Source organism: Hesperophylax consimilis, chromosome 1 (genome assembly GCF_061612785.1).
Source record: "Hesperophylax consimilis isolate HC1 chromosome 1, BYU_Hcon_1.0, whole genome shotgun sequence".
In the NCBI taxonomy this organism is placed as follows: Eukaryota; Metazoa; Arthropoda; class Insecta; order Trichoptera; family Limnephilidae; genus Hesperophylax; species Hesperophylax consimilis.
Window position 1 is genome coordinate 22,517,578 of NC_142836.1, and position 23,028 is coordinate 22,540,605.

The following is a 23,028-nucleotide window of genomic DNA, read 5'->3' on the forward strand; positions in this document are numbered from 1 at the left end:
GTGATCAAGACAGGATTTACTCGAGCCCTGTTCACGAGTAAAGCTGTTAATAGTCTGTGTGAAACCATTTTCCGCGAGTAGACATAGATAATCGATTGATTGACGGTGGTAGTCAGGGATAGTGTTAATGTTTAAATCTCCCATTATAATTTGCTGTTCAAATTTTTTCGCATTGTTTAAAATTGCTTGCAATGAAGAAAGGAAGGGGTCAATATTGATGAAGGAAGGAGATCTGTAAATGGCAAATATGCATATGTTATTATTCAATACTATTTTCATACAGTTTGATTGTGCTAAAGTAATTTCCTCTACATGAGCTTTAATTCCGTCCTTGATGTAGATAACAATTCCACTGGATTTGTTGAGGTTGGTTGCGGTGTGATATTCAGAGTAATTGTGGATTGATTTTACGGTGTAGTATTTATTTAACCAGCATTCGGTTAATATTATAACATCGAAAGATGAATTAAATTGATCAAGAAAAATTGTAAAGTCATCGAGATTTGATATGCTTCTAATATTCTGGTGTATGATTTTTAGACTATATGAGTCCCAGTTATAGTTGTTTAAATTCTCCAGATCTCGAATTATATTCATATTAATGCTAATTACAGAATCATTGTAATTATCCGAAGGTAACTGAAACATAATTATGATGTGTGGTGGTGAACCCGTAGTTCTTTTGCGAAAAGTCTGCAAACAAAAAGTTAAAAGCGAAAGTGTAAATTACTGTGTTGTTAATCAGTGTTTTATTAATATATTGTATAGTAGAATGTGAGTTCTGATTATTCGAGTATGATGCGTATTTTACTTCGAGATGAAAGTTGAATCCACTAATTATATTAGATGTAAAAGATATATATATATTATTATCAAAGTTTTGGAATTCATGGAACTAATTATAGAATATAATTCCTGAATTAAGATAAGCTACTGCTTGTTTAATTAATAAATAATAAATAAATAAAAATAACCAGTTTTACGCTGTAAGTATTAAAAAAAATTAAAGTGAAAAAATATATTTTATCTTAATGACAATTTTTGTGATACATAGGAACAATTATAAAATACAGGGTAATATAAAATATTAACAAAAAAACCGTGAAGGAAAAATCTCACGACTCCTGTGCGTGTGTATTGTATTTTTTTCACATTTCTATGATTTTAAGATTGTAAAATAAAGAATAATTTTGATTATTATTAATTATTAAGAAATATTAGCACACACCAGTGAAAAATCATGGGATATTATAATTATAGAATTTCATTGCATTCAATTCAAAAACCAATATTGTCAATTTTATTTATAATATTTTAACGTCATTGCAAATATTTTTGTTGATTAATTAGATAGATCTAATAAATATAACATAAATCTGATATTATCATAATTATCTTAATGACTGTAGAGTTAGTATTGTTGAAAACGGAAGTGGCGCCCTCTGTTACTTTTAAAAAGAACCGTTGAAGTTTTCAAACAGCATTCCCGATGAAAAAATGTCAAAAAGAAAATTAATGAAAATTGTACTTTAATTTTTTTACAGAATTTCCCAACCCTTTTTCCGACAATTTTATTATCCAATTTTCCCAAAAGAATTTTTTTTAGTAAATTTTTTTCCGTGTTTCTAAATTTCCAAACTTCAAATTGAGCTGTGCGTATGAAAAAAAAATTGTCAAAAGTTATATATGTAAATGGTAATCTTGAGATTTTAGAGCACTCAAGCCGATTTGGTTTAAAATTGCTGTAGGGGGAGGTTGGATTCTTTAATATCTTGAGTTCTGATTTACAGTAAATTTCTTAATTAATGGGAGTTTGTTACAAAGTAGACATTAGTTTCATTCGTCCAGTGAATTTTATATAAACGAAGATATACGACATACATATATTACATACGCATTCACGAATGGTTTTGGATTTTATGGATACCTACGTGATAAGTATATTTTCTGAACACATTCCAATAATTGCTATTACTTATAAATGGGGAAAGTATTAGAGAACTTTAATTAATTGGGCCAAGCCCACCAAATGCCGCCTGCAGGGCCTAGGTGTAAAAAAACCGTGGCAGCGGCAATATGAACTGTTTTTAATATAGTAACCATTACGTGCAAAGTCATATCTTCTCGAAGCTTAAACTTCCAATTAAAGTGTTTTTATCTGATTCTGCCAGGAAAATCTGCCAAAAATTTAAACAAAGCATATTATATGTAATAGGTACTCATTTGAAATAAAGAATGAGATGTTAATTAACTAGCTGGTGCCTACTTTATCGCTAGTTTAATATGATTTATAATTCTCTAGATCTTGAAAATTGAAATTTCATGTAAATTTAATAATTTTAAGCATTTCTCAGAAACAATTTTACCCCAGGATGTTTGATAATAATGTATTCATTTTCCTTTTAAAGGAAAAATCATATAAAATGAAGTCAGGCGAAGTAAAAATATGGCGTTGAACGGAATTTACTGTATTTAGTTAGTTAGGTATGCAGGAAAAACTTTTTGTTATAGTTATTTGTAACTATAGTTTTAACGTTTGAATCTGTTCACGCAACCATTTACCGGATAGTTCGTGAACGCATGTTTGATACCTTCACGCACAGAGCAGAAAAACATCAAGTTTCCGAACAAATTTCAGGATTCTCATAGTGTACGAAAACTTAGTTAAAAGTTACGAAGGTTCGACAAGTTTATATTGTAAGTCATGCTACGCGATACCTCCCCCTCTCCACCACCCTCACCCCATCCCACCCCATAGCCCTTCTCCTTCTACTACCCTTCTCGTACTTATCCTAAACATTATGGGCTACGCGTTTTTCTATCTTTCCCGAAGGTTTTCCCGAGAAAACTTTATCCAATTCTCGGCGTGTAAAGAAATTTTTATTCGGTAACGAATACTTTTTTCGCAAATTGGGTTACTCAACGTGTTGGGTGGGAATGACAGTTACTACAGAATTCATTTTTATCACCGTACAAAAGTCCGAATACCCGAAACCAGCGGAACTAACACACATTGAATCGGGTAATTTAAAGAATTGAGGTTGAAAATCGGTTTGTTACCTGGTGACAATGGCTAAAGCAATTTAAAGCAACCATTTTCTTATGATTGGAATTTTCTTATGAAATGTTGTTACGTGAAGTGAGTGGTAAAAAAGTCAGGGACACCGAGGAAGACATGAATCAAATAATTATTTGTGGTAAAATGAATGTTACGTGATGAACGAAGAAAGAGGTGTAACCACTTTTATACCCTGACCAATCCCGATGGCCGTCTGGCTAACTCTAAGCTGAGTTATTAGGCAAAATTTTCGTGGAAAAAACGACTCTTCAAGATAACGGAGAGACTCCTTCTTCTATTCTACACTGCAGTTCCGCGTGAAGAAAACAAAGATCCGAAACAAGGAGGTTCTCCGGGACTTCGACGATTTATCGATAAAGCAAGCGGGCCAGATGAAATACCTGCCTTGGTCCTTAAGAGGTGTTCTGCAGAATTAACTCCGGTGCTCTCAAAAATATTCAAACTCTTACTCAAAAGTGGAAAGGTTCCAGATCTTTGTAAAATGGCGATCGTCCACCCAATCCTTAGAGATTGCTCCGATCCTTCCAATTACTGCCCCATATCCATCACTTCCGTACTCTCAGAGGTATTGGAAAGGGTGGTTAGTAACAAGTTGCTCACACACCTCTAGAATAACAACATCCTAAGCGATCGGCAATATGGATTTTGTCGAAACCGATCGTGTGGCGATCTGCTTGGGTATGTGACACATAATTGGGGGCGGTACTTGGAACGTTTTGGAGAAACTCAAACCGTCGGGTTGGATATCTCCAAAGCCTTTGATATGGGCGCTTTGCGGGAAGTACCATCATATAGAATCTATCTGACCCTGCATAGTTGGATTGCGGATTGACTGCTCTTCTTCCTCTCCTCACCAAATAAATTCGGGGGTGCCACAAGGATCTGTGCTGTCGCCAACGCTGTTTTTGTTGCACATCAAAGATCTCGTTGAATGTTCACCGATTCATTGATATGCTGACTACACCACCGTTTGCGAGGGAACCTTTCATCTTTTTGACAAGCCCCCTTCGACTTAATGTGTTCGTACAGCTTGGAAAGTTTTGAGACAAAATGTTGACCACCACCTTGATAAGGTTCGTGCCTGGGGTAAGGCCAACCTGGTCAGTTTCAATTTCATTCTGGTGCAATTTGATGGAAGCACCCTCCCTAGTAAAGACTCCATTAAAATGCTAGGAGTAAGTATATTAGACCGGCTCAAGTATCGGGGCTCTACAGAAGCCCTAGTTTCCATCTGGCTTCCAGGAAATCGGGCGTCTTGTATAGAGCTAGCAGATTATTCAATAGTAACCAGCTGCTAACAATATACAAATCACAAATACGCCCAACAATTGAATTTGGGAGTCACCTCTGGGCTGGAGCCCCACAATTCTTGATAAACCTAGTTGATTTTGTGCAAAGAAGGGCGGTCCGTCTGACTGACATGCTGAGTTTGTTATACAGGTATTTTAATGGAGCCTGCTCTAAAGAGCTAGCAAAATTGATCCTCGGTGCACCCCGAAACGTGAAACTCGACGTACACGAGCGGAACACCCCGTTCACAGTTGATGTTGGCAGAACGGGCCGCCTCTTCGATTCGTTTTTTGTGTAAGACGTCTCGTATGTGGAACGAGTTACCGGCATCTGTTTTTCCTTGTGCATGTAATTCAGGCCTCTTCAAAACCCGCATTAATAAATCAGACCCTACATTAACCAGCCTCACAATGCTACCCAACCGGATGTGACATAGCTCCCCTGCCATTACATTGTACATGCACGGGCGATCTTGTTAGGTGTCTCATAAAAAAAGAGAATGTATGGTTTGGAAATGAATGGTTGGAAAAGTCGAGGAAGACATAACACGATCGAGTGAAACAAATATAAAACAAATAGACACCCTAGATAAGGTGATCACTGTAATCAATCATATTTGGACTATTTGTATTTTTGTGTAGCGATGTGATAGGTTAAGGCGATGCCATACGTAGTAATGCAAAATCATGTGTTTTTGGTTTGAAAATTTGGTCGCCTGGAAATTTTTCAAATGCTTTAATTAAATACTGCGAGTAGAATACATCTTGACCTTTGAAATAATCGAGTATTTTTTAGATAAGTCTTTTTATATTTTTTATAAGCCCAGAAAAAAATAATGTATTAGGCCTATGAAAACTACTTTAAAGTTCAAAATCTCGTACTTACGAACCCATTTTCGGTTATGATTTTATTGTGTAATGTGGAAAATTAAGTTATTTATAAAATGATCGAAAAATATTTAAATATTTATGCCTGAACAGCCACAAAATAAAATAAAAGGCACTTTTGGGCCATGTTTTTTTCTTGCATAAATCAAAACAGGCGGATGGTGTTAAGCGGGAATTTAAACATTATCGCCATCTACGTAAGGGTTGTTATTGATAGCGGCTCAATTTAAAATATTACACAACGTAGTGCATCGCCTTAAGTATTATCAGCGCCTTGGCGCCTTGGAAATACGGCGCCCGGAATTTCCAAGGCTGGACTTCAATTGCGACCGCATAGGGCCGACCCTGCATACGGTACAGAATATTATAAGAGACAAGATTTGTTTTAAAGAAGAAAATAATAAAAAGTTAATTATTAACAATTATGATTGTAATTAATTGCCTTTTGAAACACACAAAATATATATGAATACATTTGACCGGGTGGCCGAGTTGACATCGCGCTTGGGTCCCACTCAGGCGTAGTGTGTTCAATTCCTCGGCTGGCTAAGTCCTCCATTACAACACAAGCAACATTTTCAATTTATTGTGGTGGTAGTAGGAGATTTTCAAAAATTGTCAGTTTATTCGTAACCCGGGAATGTTTGTCTTTCTTTTAAAAAATTAAAAAAATTATAATAAAAAAATACAAGTGCTGTTAGTTAATTAGTTATCTTCTCCCTCTAAAGTGTCGCCCTAAAATGCATCCAAACAACAAAAAAACGTTGTTTATTTTACTGAAACAATTATTATTTATTTATTTTGCAAAAACAGCATACGTTGCAAAAGCGATAAAGAAAATTACAAAAAAAAATATTTGGTATAAACTAACATTTTAACATTTAAACATGAATAAGATTAATAAAACGTGAATTAACTTTATAAATCATCCGATAAAAGGGTTTAAAGTGACAAAGTATAATTTTTGCTTACTTTTTTTTCTTTTGTTTGGTTTCACCATTTTAGCACCGTACTTCTATTTCAACATATAGACCAGAGGTTCCCAAACTTTTTTGTGTCGTAGACCCCTTGCTATGTTTTTCTGTTTTTGGTAGACCCCCTACTTACCTGATATTGATTTTTTGTAAATTTCTAACTGTAGTGAAGTTTAGTGTTAAAAACTTAAAGTAAAAACACATGTTCAGTTTTATACATTTATCAATTGAATTTAAATTAAAACTACTCAAAATAAAGTATGTATCTGTTATATAAAATAAACATAACATAAAATAAACTAAGCAATAAGTAAATGTTTTTAGTGGGAAGGATGAACCTGATGCTTTAATAATAAATTATCAACATTTGGCGTCAATTTTGTAAGGTTTAATCTTAAGTCTCCTCGGCTAATGATGTCCAGTCTGTTTCTTTTTTTCGTTAGGAGATTGGTAACAGCGCTGAACCCCCTTTCCACTAGGTATGACGATGGAAAGGAAATTAAAAATATCCTCGCTATATTCCATAATAAGGGATAAGTAACGGGTATGTTTTTTTGCAGCCAGAAGTGCTGATATCCGTGCTTAAACTGAACCTTAAGTTCTTTGTTTCTACTTATTTCAGTCAGTTCCTCTTGTTTTATGACATTCGTTTCTTCTATGTCACCATATGGGTAAATTAACCACGGTGGTATTACCATAGTCAAAACATCCTCAAACCTAGTTTCAAAATCTGAATAGAGGGCATTTAAATGTTGAACGTAGGTTGAAACGTCGTCTTCCTGGCAGTTTGTCTGTGACAAATTGGGGAACTGGGAAAATTCGCCCCGTCCAATATTTTGCTTCATTAGTTTAACTCTGGCAAGAAACGCTGATAAGATGGACTTTGTTTTAATCAAATTTAGACTGTCGCCTTGTAACTGCAAATTAACCATATTAAATTTTGTAAACAGATCTGTTAAATAGGCGATGTCTGTTTTCCAATTCATTAAATTGTCTTTTAAAATGTTATCTTTAGTATCCAGAAATTCTAAAATAGTCTCAAAAAGTGCAAAAAATCTTGTCAAACATAAGCCTTTCGACAGCCAGCGTACTTCAGTGTGAAGGAGTAATTGATGAAAGTGTTCGTCATTTTCTTCACACAACTGCGCAAATAACCGCGTATTCAACGCGTTGCTTCGGATTCGGTTTACTGCATCAATGACTAATTGAAGAGATTCATGTAATCTAACACTCAAATTTTTAGCAACTATTTTTTATTTTATTTTTTTATGTGACACCTCACAAGAGTGTCCCTGCCTGTGCAGTGCACAGACAGGGGAACTATGTCACCACCCGGTTGGGCGGCGTTGTGAGGCGGAGAAATGTTGTCGATGGATGACACAATGTATTGCTAACACCCCTGGCACATTTTGTTTTAAATAGCTTATAAATCCACGATAACGTCCAACCATGGCAGGTGCTCCATCTGTAGCTACTGACATTATATTTGATAAAGGGATTGCTTTTTCAATGAAGTAATCCTTCAAAACATGAAATATTGATTCACCTTTAGTGTTTGTTGTCAAAGTTCTTGCGAAGCTCTGAGACAAAAATTGACAAGATTTTTTACTGCGCGTATGCTTGTAACAAGATGATACTGGTATATCATTATGTGCAGGTTTTTACAAGTTCAAAATGTATTGCAACCACAAAGCGAATGCCTACATCCTACAACTTACACAATTTTATAAACATATATAATATTTTTTTTACTTCATAGGTACTTTTATAAATAATGTATATGTCTTAATATTATAAGTAATGTAAGTAAATAGGTACTATTAGTGTATGTTGAGATCCACTATCGTGGACCCCCATTTTCATTTCATGGCCCCTCAATTTTTTTTTTCGCTGACGTAGACCCCTTGCAGGTTGTCATAGACCCCTGGGGGTCGATATAGACCACTTTGGGAATCACTGATATAGACCATATTTTAAGCTTGATGACACCATAAAAATATTTATAATTTTATTTTTTTGATCACTAATTTTAATTTTTTTTATTATTTTTAGGTATCAAAGGGTTATTTTTTATTAGTAAGAAAAAAACCTATCTCACAAACAATTGTTTAATTTTAAAAAAAGTGACTTTACAGTGTAACATGCATAAATATAAAGATCACCCACAAATAATAATCCATACAAAACCGCCAAAACGGGATCTGTCACTATGTGTGCAGTATTTGTTGCCGGAATAAAAGTTGCAACCTAGCATAAAAAATAAATGTCATGAGGAATATCCTTTTTGAAGACATAGAAGTTTGAAAAGATATTAATGTTTTTGTTCATGTTCTTCAGGAGAACTCTGGTATTCAAAGGGTTAATGTTTTATTCCTATTTCGTTCATTCTGTCTGATGAAGTGTTCAGAGCGATGATAATAAAATGCTGTCCTATATTTCATCCCTCTTTCCCTGCGTTCAAAGTGCTGAATGTGTATATTATATGTCGGTGGCTGAGTTGACATCGCGTTTGGGTCCCACCCAGGCGTAGTGTATTCAGTTCCTAGGCTGGCTAAGTCATCCATCACAACACAAGCAACATTTTCCGCTTACAGTGGTGGTAGTAGGAGATTTTCAAATATTGTCAGGTTATTCGTAACCCGGGAATGTTTGTCTTTCTTTTAAAAAGAAAAATATATTTATTTTATTATTTTAGAAACGAAAATTGGTAGATAAAATGAGAGTAAACAGTTTATTTTACAAGGTTTTAAAAATGATTACAAGGATCCGGTACCAAAGACGCGTCTCGTTGAAATATCTGGTGAATGATTATAATACAAGTTTTACCGAGCGCGTATATATATCTTATTTATGTATGTGTTTTATTTTTTTATTAAACTTTTGAACATAATATTACAATTCAGGTTTTACATAACTTCTGTTTTCTATTGGTAATACTCTTCCATTAAAAGCATATGTTACTTAAGGAACGATTTGAGGTAAAGTAAAACAATATAAAAAAATGTAGATGTTATGTGTGTGAGCATGTAAACGTGTATGTTTAACTATGTAGCGTAATTGTGTTATGTAGTGGAGAGTTAAGAGTGCGCATTGATAAAGTTACCAATAATGTTTTTTCTTAAGACGGTAGGGAGTCAAAAATGTGTTTGATGTTTTATACCCCTTTCTCTGTGAAATTGTGTTCAAAATGATGATGTTTGTGTGTTGATGCGTTTTTGCAGGAAAATGGGCGCAACGTTCCGGACCTCACCGCGTCGCCAGGGCGTGCGCCCCCCCCGGCGCGTCTCAAGGACCAGACGCCCATGGTCATACAGAGTGACTTCAGAAAGGTATCTACTTCATATATTATTTTATGTAATTCTCGACCTTCATCTTCCCCATCTCCTGTAATTAATTGTTAAATTATCTACGATTTTTTTACATTCGCTCCGCGTAGGAGGTCGTGAGGAAAATAATTCCCCTCAGAGCCTATGCCATCTTTGGGAATACTATATGGAGGGACTTTTTAAGGAAAGGAAGGAGAGGAAGTTATGGATAAAAAATAACTGTTCAAAAACGATGAAAAAAATTACATGATGTAGACTCCAAGTTAACCTCTTTTACCGCTAGTTCCCGAACACCGTGCATAGATTTAAAACAAAAAAGTAATAGAGTTAAAAAAAAAAAGTAATAAAAGCTCAACTTCCCAGATCCAGTGTGAACGCGACATCCCAATTTGGGGTGGGTAAAGGAGATGAGAAAGAGGAAGGTTGGGAACTCATATTGCCTGAGGTTACCTCTTCGAATCGGGTCACCAAACACATTTTCTTGATATTTTCTCTTTTTTGACTAAAATTACTAACAGTTTCTTCAAATTCATTCAATAATCGCAATTGACCTGAAAACGAGCATATTTTCTATATTCTCATTTCTCCGATATTTTTTGCAATGATAAATTGAATTCATTTTTAAACCTTATTTTTAATTTTTATTTTTTTTAATATTATATATTGCTGGGCAATATATAATATTAAAAAAATTACTAAATAATTAACAAAAATTTAAATAATTATTTATCATTAGAGCGTGGGGTTTAGAAATAATCTTCTGTACACGGCAACTAATTTATTCTCGATTCAAGTAACTATGACTCAAGGACGTATATTAGAGGGGGGGGGCAGTGCCGGCCCTTAGCCCCTGTCAAAACCAGTAGACGCCTAGGGCCTAGGCTCGAGGTAGATTATCACTGTAATAAATAATATTTAGATGATTTAAATTTAGCGTGAAGCGCTATTATTTTAACTGCTCCAATAAGAACCGGCCCTACGGGGGGGGGGGGGGGTTAGTGGGTTCACCCCACTAATCCCACGCTACCCCCCTTCACCCATCGGCCACAGTATTGCGTAAGAAAAAATAGAATAGATCCTACTCGTTGAATACATTACTGGAAAATACAACAATATTATTTACACCATCTCTTTTATCTCCCCTCCTCTTTTAAATAAATACAGGAGTTTCTCTGAGATTTAGATTAAACTCCATTACACCTACAACAGATATAGGTACTTAAAACTTAATAGTTTCTCCGAGATTTCGATTAAACTTCATAACACCTACAACAGATGTAGGTACTTACAACCTAGTAGTTTCTCTGAGATTTCGATTAAACTTCATTACACCTACAACAGATGTAGGTACTTACAACTTAATAGTTTCTCAGAGATTTCGATTAAACTCCATTACACCTACAACATGTTAGTACTTACAACCTAGTAGTTTCTCTGAGATTTCAATTAAACTTCATTACACCTACAACAGATACTTACTTAACTTATTTGTCCAAAATACAGTATAATACCTATTTTTGCGGGCAAAACAGTTTTTTTGGACGCCTGCACCAGCGCGCATACCAAACTATAAGTTTCTAAATAAGTGTAAACCTTTCCAGTTGTATTATTTCTTAAGAAAGTCTTGGAAAATGTACACCAACAGTTTGTAACTCTCCCGTATTCCAGAAAATTCGTGTATTTCAGGGATTTATTTTTTAAAAGTGGGACATCAACCACAGATAGGGAAAACTTTCCTTTGTTGAATTTTTTTCGATTGGAATTGACAACACAGCGCTATTATAGTAGAAAGATACTGGGAATATGTTACCGCCTTTTCTGGTGAATTGAGATTCCAATTCCCAAGTTATGAATGATTTATTTTGAACCAACTCGTATGGGTAAAAACTAAAGCAATACTATACCTATACCAATAAAATAATTAATGTTTCATATAACATTATCAGATTTGGAGTTAACTCGTCTGTTTGTTTGAACTTTAAAACGTATATGTACATTTATGTTACGTATTCGTTTGCCAATACAAACTAATCAGTTTTCCAAGAAATTATGTAAATATAAAAAAAAATCATTTCGAAAAGTACCTATTGGATACAGTAGTCATTTTTAAAAATGAGTATCAAATTGAGTCTGATTCAAATGAACACTGGTTGAGAAAGGGTAAACAGTTTCATGTTATTATTTACTCAAATTATGTTCATTAGTCCAGCAGATTTAACATCAAAAATAATTTTAAAATAAAAAAATGGGTGATTATTTTTTAAACAGTAAGCAGTTCATCTCCTTGCTTGTTTTATTATTTTTCTTTGTGTGAGATTAATTAAGATTTTAATTTATTTCTCAGGTGTCGGGAATTAGTTCAGAAATATTTCGTCAAATAGAAACAGTGGAAAATGACCACGATGCCACCACCGCCGCAGCGCTGGAGGTAAGTTATTATTTTTATTTTTTCATTGTTTGTAGGAAACAAACAGCTTAGTTAATACTAACATCGGTACGCATTATGAAGATAATTAGTATTAAGTTTATTATGCTTAAGAGGAGCTACAAGCCAAAATGTGTATATTCTTCGTATACCTAATATTGTAAGTAATAGGCATTAAAGTCGCCTGATAAACGGAGTCTAGAAACGTTCGATTTCAAGCAAAAAACTAGTTTTTATTTATTTTTTAAATAATTTTATAAAAAAGCAAAAAAGTTAATCAAGTGAAACTGTCACAGATAATCTTAACTATAATACTGTATTCTTTAAAAGTTGTGTTTTTATGCGTTCATACATTTCTATTGAAAAAAATTTTTTTTTAGTAGTTTACATTTATATTTTTTATTCAGTAATTTTTATTTATTTGTATTCTACTCAAGTGAAACGATGGGAAAACCTCCAATTTATCTAAATCATATTTTTTGGTATTCATAATGTTCACCAATTCGTTATAAAGATTAATCAAAATAGTTATTTGGCATTAAGCTTCGTCTTAAGTTATTCAAAGAGGAATTGCATTGTGTCTTACAACTAATTAGACGTTAAGGGGAAATGGCGAGGAATATAGGATAGGGATAGGAGATGCTCCAGCTACATTTCATACTCACATATTAATTTATGATTGTACGCGTAACTTCTGTTCGATATTCCTGAAGACTATTCTAAGAATGTCATTATTTATAAAAAGATCGACTGATTATGTCATTATTAGTTTTGTGTTTTACTATCTTCCCTTTTTGTATCTAATAGAGATAATGATGTCTGAACTGGAATTCCCCGTGCTGAGGATTTCATTTATGCATTATTCAAATTTAGTAGTGTAAATGATGTGAAGTAATTATAAATACTAATTTTATGTATTGCTTTTCTGAAATACATACACACTGTCATTACAGTACAATTTTTTTTACAAATACTTCCGAAATGTGGATTGAATGCGTTATAATGTTTTGTTTCTATAAAAAAGTAAGCCCAAACATTAAATATTTTATGTGTTTATACGCTAGGTATCTCAAAATATAAGATATTAATACCAAAAAAAGTTTTGAGTATTTATAGATATATACCTACAAAGTCAAAATAACCCGTAAAAATACGTTTTTTTTTGCTATAACGCTTCTATTTTTTTTAATACATGCATTTTTTTAAAATGGTTTGTCTGAAGATTGAACCTTCCTCCCCGAGGACTGGCTCTTAACTGCTGTGAACTTTCAAAATGTCATTTAAAACTTAAAAAAAACAACTGGTTTGACTAAGGATTGAACCTTCCTCCCAGAGACCGGAGTCAACCGCACTAATAACTACTAACAACTGACCGAAATTTATTTCGTGTTAACTGCTGTGATTTCAACCAAAATTTGTTTGAATGAATTGTCATTGACAACGAGTTTATCTGTCAAGTTTCAGCTCGATCAAATGTCGGAAAGTGGGTTCATTTCCACTTTCCGACATTTGCATTGATTCATTAATTCATGAAAACAAAATATAAATTCAAATAGATTTAAATGTATTTAAAAAGACATCAATATATCATGCCGGTTCTATGTCACACACTCTTGAAAAGTGATATAAAGTTATTAAATTTCATCACTTTTGAAAAGTGTTCTGATTTTCCATTTGACTTTTGAAAAGTGAACTGTTTTTATTTGCCCGGTTACCGATTTACAACTTTCTGGCCAAGCTGGGAGAGATATACTGTAAAGACTTGAATAGGTTCGAATCATCTATAAATAATTCCATGACAATTTTGATTGGATACCTCCTTTTATAATTTAGTCGTGGATAAACAATGATACTATAAATGATTTGTAGGCCGTGGAACGGAGGGGTGAGATGATAGTGCGCATCCTGGAGCCACGACAGGTCGGCCGGGCGGCCAATGAAGCCGCCAAGCGATTCTTCATGCTCCAGGTAAACATACTCAACTAATCTTTTTTTCCAACATCATCAGCTTCAAATCCTGTCGATCTACTGCTGTCTCCCATCAAATTACGCCTAAAAATGAGGGGTTAGCCTCTGCACCGTCCAAATTTTAAGCCTCCCTACACTCCTTCGTCCTGTAGGCTATATATCTTCAGTATGGAGGCTTATTATAGGTCATCGATCATCTTCCACTCTGAATTTAAATTATTTATGTGTATCTATACCCGGTTTTAAAAGGAAAGCAGGCCACGTTCAGCAAAAACGTAAATCGTAAATAATTTTCGTGGGTACTTACCTACTAATCAAATAAAATTCCCCCGATCTTATGCTGTTTATAAATCTATGGCTGCTAGCTGTCAGCTGTCTATATTTATGCAGCTGTCATTCAAATTCAAATGCTGTTCGTGTTGACAGTTTTCGTACTTTTCTTTCTCGTTTTCCGTCAAAGTATCAAATGAATGATTCGTTTTCTTTGTTGTTGTTTGTTATTAAATATGTTTTTCTGGCACGCAGGATGCCAAGCACACGGTACAGTTGGTAGAGATAGTGAAGCGGCCGGGGCAGACGCTGGGCCTCTACATCCGAGAGGGAAATGGGATGGATCGCGGAGATGGAGTTTTCATCTCCCGGATCGCGCTCGAGTCCGCGGTCTACAACAGTGGCTGTCTAAAGGTACCCCTCACTCGCATATCTTCATCCTTGTCTGACGTTAAGTTATATTATTATTTTATTAAATGTTTGCATGTCAAAAAATATCGATTAATAATGATTTGATTATTTGTATAGCGCCGTTTTCGTGAGAAAATCACCTCAAGGGCGCGTAAAATGTCGATTGTCGAATCTAAATCGAAAGCGTTCTTTAATCTGATTGTGGAAACTGTCAACTTCAACCAAAACCGCCTGAATAAAAAGCCCATACGCAATTGAGGTGGCCGCCGATATTTTTCAAAAATACTTTTTTACATTATGCATGTTTGATCATTTACCTGCATACTCAATTCCGAACACTTTTTTTTTCTCTGTTAGATGGTATTATTTTAACATATTTTACCTGACTAACACAATTTTCAGGGTACAATTTTGTGCTTTAAATTGTTATTCTCTTTTGTAAGCTGATGATTGTTTTTAAGAAAGGAGTGCTCGTTTATAAGAAGAAAACAAACTGTATGCAAAAAATATAGAGACAAATTTTTATTTATTAAAACGTTTGAACTAAGTAAGGATAAGTACACAGAAACGTGAATAACCATTTTTTTAAATTACAGAAGTACGTACATGCATTACATAAAATATATCAAAAGAAATCTTGATTGCGTCATAGTCTTGTCATTAGTGGATGAGATATAATTAATCATAGTTTATAATTTATAAAACCTGCTAAAAATGTTACATTTCAACAAAGCGTAGTACAAATTTAATCATAAAAACTATGCAATGAATTCATCTGGGTGTTTTAAAAATATTTAAGGTTTTATATTAACACACTTCCGGCGAGAAGGGTAGTTCTACCTTTTACGCGGGTTCTACTGGAATGGCGGAAAAGGCATTGCTGTCCAATAATTTTTTATGAACATTTTATATCAATCTCTTTGTGCTGGTCCCAATTATATGTATATGTATTTAAAAATGTGAACCAAGTCTTCCCCATCTTCTAATTCTTGTCTTTTGTATGGAAGAATATTTTATCAAAAGGAAATTATATTTAAACCCGTAGAACAGGTAATACATCCTTACAGTTATCGCACCAGAGATGAGGAAGTTTTTTGTAATGATTTGTGCGAAAATGTTTTTTTTTTTTTTGTTATTTTGTAATGTGTGTTGTGTTCGCACAAACAGTTCTCCAAATCGTTGTGGAAGGAGTTTATAATAATTGGTTCTTTTAGAATAATCAGGGATTTATTATTACTCCGCGTAATATAATGGTGACTCGATAGTCGACCTAACTTGAAGCTGGCTAGTTGGAATCTGCCACACTGAGATTCTCTATGCACTGCCATCTGTGCGTGCATCTATGAAGCTCTTACTTCCTAACATAAAATGTGTACATTTTTTACAAATAAAACACGTACATTTTTTGCAAATAAAACATCCCTAAATGGCCCAACACTGACTTGAAGTCGTATTATTAAAGTAGGCTTTAATTTCAGACAATAATTTTATAGTTGGGGTGTGGTGATTACTATGTAAAAAACTTAATTAAAATATATGTTTCATTTTCAAAGATATAGCTGTTTCAAACAAAATCCATTTTCTCGAATGGGACCCTTGTTTTCAAAGATATTGCTGTTTTAAATCAAATCCATTTTCTCAAATGGGACCCTTGTTTTCAAAGATATTGCTGTTTTAAATCAAATCCATTTTTTCAAATGGGACCCTTGTTTTCAAAGATATTGCTGTTTCAAACAAAATCCATTTTCTCGAATGGGACCCTTGTTTTCAAAGATATAGTCAAACAAAATCCATTTTCTCGAATGGGACCCTTGTTTTCGCCCGCTTGAAATTATATTAGGTGTTAATATAGCAACCAAAAATAAAAAAAGTACGTACTTTGGTAGAAAATAAACATAAACCATACATTTTTGGTGTGAACTATGAATATTTGGTCTCTTTAATAAATTTCTATTAAAATATGGCATGCAACACATAATTATGAATATAATGATGAAGTTACTATGATTATCTCCTATTGTTTTTAGGTTGGAGATGAGATCTTGGCCGTCAACTTGGTGGATGTAACCCATATGTCCCTAGATGATGTGGTGATAATTATGTCAATTCCCAGACGACTAGTTCTAGCCACTAGACAACGTAAAGGTTGGTTACTATTTCCAATACAACATAAATTTTCCCTAGGATTAGAATTTATTACAAATATTTGATTATTGATGAAAAATTGACTCTGATAATGAATATCATATTTTATTTGCTAGGAAATAAAGGCAGTGGTTCACCAAGTTTGCCGCCGAGATCAGAGCACAAACCGCCCCCAGTTGTTGTTATAAAACGGGAACTAAGGGACGAGGATATGGTGGACGAAATGGATCACGGAGGACATTCAAACAGGTCAACACCGTTTAAGTACAATTTTTCGCTTCTGTTTGCATATGACATGCAAAATATATATGACCAGTGGCGGCTAGCCCTAAGGAGCAGAGGAGCAACGCACTCCCTAAATTTCTGCCAATCTAAAAATTCCTGAGCGCCAAACAATATACTAAATTTCTCGCACGCCTCATTATAAATAAATATACAAAACTCAATTCGGTTGTAACATAATGCATAGGTACAAATAGGTGTCCGTACAATGCATGTTGCATGCTGAAAAAAAGCAGAGCGTTTTGTAGAGGAGTGGTTCGTTTCACATATCGCTCAAAGAATTTTACGAGAATGTTCGCATGTATTGTCATTGAATCAAAACTGTGGGTAGGTACATTGCCTTGGGATACCATTAACAGCTAGCAATCTACCATTTCTGGAAGCGCTAGGCACCAACAAGAGGCTGTTACCTTTAAAGTCTCTAACGTATCCTAAGGTAGTTTAGCCAAATTGAGAACTTGAACTGGAGAAGTTCATGGTCATTAGCAACAGAAGTAGCAGAGGAAGATCACTGATGAGTTGAACTGATCAAGTTTTACTGGCATTTGGAATGTTGGTGTGTGTGGCTTTTTATGCAGCGCAGGACATGATGATGCGTCATTGGGTCACGATTCTCAGCAATAAGTCAATGACTCAAGAAGTAGCTGAGAACCCTGTTGTAACTTTTTTATCTGTTACATGTGACATATTATTTGTGTAATTTCTATACCCGCTATATCAACTTTCATTGATTTGGAGAAAACCGCAAAAAACTGTCACATCTCTAGCGTACATAAATAAATGCATTACAATTTTTTATACAGTGAATTGGAGTAATAAAATTTCGACAAGCATTTATTTTTCTATATATGTCTAGCAATAATTAAGTAATTTCGATAAATAAAATGGATATAGCGGATTTTGATACTCACTTCGTGATTTTGAAAGTCAACTGAGCCGACATGGCGGGTTTAGAAACTCACGCGTAGATCATTTTGACACACGAGCGTGGCGTCAGAGCGGCGGCCATATTGTATTTTGGCAAAATAACTGCTTGTGATTCGTTGAATCCGATAAAGCGGGTTTTGATAGTAACTTTCTGTATGATATAGCGGATTTGGTTTCTCACTCGCAGTTTTAACATGGTTTTTGGTCGCGATAAGGAGGGTTTTGAAACTCAATTTTAGGCTCCTCTTGTTGCTCGCAAAAATGTGAACAAGATGTCATACTCAGATCATTTTGTCAAAAAATCGGATATAGCGGGTATAGAAATTATAGGATTCATATATAAGAAAGAGGGGAAGGTTACAAGAAAGCTAGGGCTATATGTGATGTAACCCACGTTGATATTTCAGGGATGCCGGGAGTCTGAGACTGAGACACACGGGAGACGGGCGGGAGATGACGGAATCCAGATCTCGTCTGGGATTGGGGCTTGCCGGCTATTCTCCAGATCAGTCTTCCAGCTTAGATCTATACTACAACAGTAGGCCACCCTCAGAAACACCCTCAAATCATTGGAGGTAACTTATATTTTTAATTTTACAGTTATTTCAAAATCGACATTGAATATGTGTAATAACCTCATATTTTGTAATGTATGCCAAATCCACATTCGTACAGACATCACAGATTTGATCTACTATTAATTTTTTCTAAAATTGGTATCGCCACTGCGATGAAATTTTTGAATTACATTTTATTAATTTTCTTGACGGACTGCAGCTACATTTTTTAACATATTGTCTGTTTTTTGCAGCTACCAGCCTCCACCCCCCGTGATCACGGAGCAGCCCAAATCCACATCCGTTCAGCACTTCCAGGGCTACGAGAGGGGCTACCCCAAGACCCTGGAGAGCCTGGCCGAGAAGGTGCACTCTTTCTACTCCGGTCCCGTGCTTCCTCGTAGGCTTTCTGCCGGGGGACAACCAATGACGTCTGCTAGGTAAAAATCAGATATTCCACTAAGGACGGGTTGTTTCGGAGAATTTGAACAATTCATCAAATTTCAACGTTCATTTTCGGGTTCTGTGAAAGACTTATTCAAGTTCTGTTATTATATCATTGTAGGCTAGTTGCTTGACAAAACTGAAATAAAAACAGAACTTGAAAAAATCTTTCACAGAACTTGAAAATGAACGTTGAAATTTGATGAATTGTTCAAATTCTCCGAAACAACCCGTACTAACGCTGACAACTTTCCATTGAATTGAAATAACTTTAAAATGTTACTTTCATATTTAGTCAAATAAAATCTAAACCTATATAAACACTTTGATTTTATTTTACAGACACCACTGAAATCACAATAACTGCTCAAACTTTAGTGCATAGCAGAAATCTTTATGCATATTATAAGATCAAAAGTAGTCAATTACACACATTTTATGTAACTAAACAAGGGTCAAATCCATACTTTAATCTTAAATTTCTCTGTAATTATTGTTCTGAATTGTAAAATTATTAACAAAAAAATTATATTAACTAAACATTTAATTCCATCTTCCCAAAACATTTCTTTACTTTTTGCCAAAATATTTCTCTATAAATATTTATAAGGTGGCCAGTTTTGATCCCGATGGTCTTATGTAAGATACAAAATAACGTAATACAGTACAAAAGATCAATTAAATTATGACGAATCAGTCTTTGAACCCCTAAATTCTTATTATAGAAACATCCTCTCGTCTATTTTGAATGTTTAATCCAAATTGATTCAGACAGTTATTTCTGGCCCTTATTGGATGTAATTATAATTTCAGATACCTATAAGTTGTTTTTACCTCTCAATAAAATCCCTATCCCTAGCAAGTCGCCCATTTATTCCTTATTTTTGGCGTTTTTTTTCTAACATGCCACATTTTCTCTCCCGTAGCAACCATTTAGACGTAGAACTTGTACAATAGATTTACATTTACTTTTTAATCTTTTGTTAAATAATAATATATGTATGTTAAATAATAATATAGATTCCAAGTTTTTTTTAAATATAAAGTAGATTGTTATTAAGAACCTGTTGACAAACTGCCATCTAGTATTATAGTGATTTGTTTGAGGGATATCGGATAGGGATATAATGTTCCAAACGTCTGGAGACAGTGAGACATGGCATCCCCAATCAGGGTATGTTGTGAGGCTCAAGATAGCAGGGAGGAGGAAGGTGGGGAAGAACCTGGCTATTCAGATCTGTTCACCAAACACGGCCAAAGCCATTTCAAACAACATTTCAATTTTGAATGGCGGGTTTACACCAGGGCAATACTGAGAGTATCTTCTGCTCTGGAATGTGCCGCAAATATACTGTATATTATTTTATTTAAATGATTAACCTTTTGAATGCGTTAATTTGCTCCGTTTTATCTATACCCGTACGCGGTACATATTTTCAAATACCTATGCACGCAATTAAATGTCAAATTATAGCATTCTGGCATGATTTATTGGACTATATAGACAGAACAGATTATTCTCCACAATATGAAAACAAATCCTCGTGTGTCAACACTCTTAGATGTTTATAAAAACAAAAACATAAAATTTCATACAAAGACGTACCGTATCTTTTGAATGTGGTCCCGCCATTCACTCGGCGTGTGTGTACTTAGGCCACTGCGTTGATAGACACAAGTGGGACACCATGATCACTTATCATTTTTAGTTATGAAAAGTTATGAATGACATACTATGTAGTATTAACGCCATCCTTTGACAAAAATGTAAACTAAAGGACTAAAAGATTATCGATCTTTTTTTATGAAATACAATTTTATTTTTGAGAAATTCTTGTAGATGTCAGCATCGTGATAGTTCTACGAATGTCCAAGTGAGCAAGAAATACATTTATGACGAAAGAGCGCTGGAATATCGGCCGTCAAAGTTTCCGTATCAACTGTTGATACAGCCGTGTGTGAGTATGGGCTTTTTGCCATAACAACAGTTGATACGGCCGCGTGAAAAGAGTTAAAGGTGAAATAACACAAATTAATCAAATAAGATTACTTGCGCATGCCGGGATTTGAACTTACGACTTTCAGCTTGCTAGTCAAGAACCTTACCCCGACCATGTCGGCTACACACACATCTGCCCTGTAATGTTGTCAACATGGAATAATATCCCAAAAATAATTCACTATAATACTAATATCTAGCAATTTAATGGGACTTCGCTGTCATTGTGAAACATTTAAATACATAAATATATATTTTTTAAAGAGGTGTTTAAATAAGAATGTGTTAAGTATTAATAATATTATATTTTTGTAGGTTTTCGTCCAATCAACGCATAATGCCTCGATCGGGATCTGATCAACATTTACCTCGCGTAGAATATTCAGATTATACTTCAATATCACCAGCGGGCAGGCATACACTGCTACGCTCTAGTCTTAAATCAGGTAAGATGTACAATCAACTTAAACGGTTTTATTAGTATGTATTGTGCTAGTTCTTTGAGCAAGCACAAAATTTATTGTACCTCCTGCATGTTTTGAGTTTATATGTATCGAATGCAAATCTGGTAATAACGGCACATTTCAAAGATTTCAAGATAGAAGATGGCCAGCTGATAGCAGTTGGCCATTATAGTTTGGCAACTTACAATACCTTTTGTGGTGTTGAAGGGAGTGGGTAAGAAAAAGGTTGGGAAATATCCGCATATTCAGACCTATTAACCAAACATGGCTACAGCTAAAGCCATTCTAAGCCGATTCTGAATTATGGTCTTTCACCAGGGCATTACTGAGAGTATCTACCACTTTTATAACTTTTTTGTCTTCTTGTAGGTTCAACCTTGTCCAGATACAATCAACGATACGCCACAACTGGCCCGGATTCCAGAGGCCTCAATAATAAGTATGTAGCCCCCAGCTCCATGACGGCCCAAGGAACCCTCACTCGGAGGAACCGGAGCCTGGACTACTCTTCCGACACCGAGGCCACATGCGGCCCCGCTAATTCTAGATCCAATTACTACTATTATAATAGGTAATTATCTAAAAAAAACTAGTTGTTGTTTTCTGTGAAAAATCACAGGATGTGTAGATTTAATTTGAAAAAATTTCTTTTCGTTCAAAATATTACACCATGCACAGTAGAATCATTTTAAAGAGATTATTACTTGTGTAGTGGTGTACTGTATCATAAGGCTACTATGGGGTAAGAGCAGGCTGTAGATGGGTGTTCTAAACATTGTCGAACCAATTTGAATAACTATCAGTGTGCACATATTCTATATTCAAACATGTGCACTTTAAAATGATTTGCCTGAACATTAATTCCACTTTTAAAAATGTCACTTCCTTGGTAGGTACCTACTTAATTAATTGACTGAATTTGAAAACAATAATTTTTAATTTGATAATTTCCTCAAGATTAAGGATTCCAATTTTGAAAAGTTCGTGCTCTGTGGATGGACAACTGACAAACTCAGATTCCAATTTTGAAAAGTTCATGCTCTGTGGATAGACCAACTGACAAATTTACATTTACTATCCGGAGACTTGTGAAAAATCACCTAAAAATATATTTTTGAATATAAATGTTAAAAAAATAGTATAATTGCCACGGCCAAGAATCGAACCTACTGCTTGGAAGGCAGCTATGACCATTACACCACCAACTATTTAAAAAACGGCAGCATATATTCAATATATATGTACCTACTTAAAATAATAAATAAGAATTATTTATTTTTTAAATTTTAGAATGTTATGTACATACTAACATTGCAACCGAAATTATATTATTTAATAATTCCTTTTGATTAGGTAGGTACATATCATTAAAATTGACTTTTTTTAAAGGTTTCTCCTGTTTAAATGTGTCAAAATATCTCCAACATTTATTTTCAGAAATCAACCGTCGTCAGCATTAAACTCCGTACAACGCACAAATACAATAACAGGCACAGATTTAGCCAACAAATTCAACTCACTTCCAAGAGACACAAGAGCTTCCACAAGGTAAGAAATTAGATAGTAGGTACCTATTATGT

At 34.5% G+C, this 23,028-nt stretch overlaps 1 protein-coding gene across 3 annotated transcripts in view; it reads left to right on the forward strand.

Annotated features, from left to right (window-relative positions):
* RhoGAP100F (Rho GTPase activating protein at 100F) overlaps positions 1 to 23,028 on the forward strand; it is an 82,260-nt gene that overhangs the window by 33,437 nt on the left and 25,795 nt on the right. For all 3 annotated transcript variants that reach the window (XM_089630984.1, XM_089631001.1, XM_089630992.1), the window contains exons 2-12: positions 9,452 to 9,559; positions 11,901 to 11,984; positions 13,851 to 13,949; positions 14,475 to 14,633; positions 16,658 to 16,775; positions 16,892 to 17,024; positions 18,392 to 18,559; positions 18,796 to 18,981; positions 21,300 to 21,430; positions 21,818 to 22,019; positions 22,886 to 22,996. In XM_089630984.1, coding sequence (XP_089487110.1) covers positions 9,452 to 9,559; positions 11,901 to 11,984; positions 13,851 to 13,949; positions 14,475 to 14,633; positions 16,658 to 16,775; positions 16,892 to 17,024; positions 18,392 to 18,559; positions 18,796 to 18,981; positions 21,300 to 21,430; positions 21,818 to 22,019; positions 22,886 to 22,996 — 1,499 coding nt within the window. The remainder of the gene's footprint in view (positions 1 to 9,451; positions 9,560 to 11,900; positions 11,985 to 13,850; positions 13,950 to 14,474; positions 14,634 to 16,657; positions 16,776 to 16,891; positions 17,025 to 18,391; positions 18,560 to 18,795; positions 18,982 to 21,299; positions 21,431 to 21,817; positions 22,020 to 22,885; positions 22,997 to 23,028) is intronic.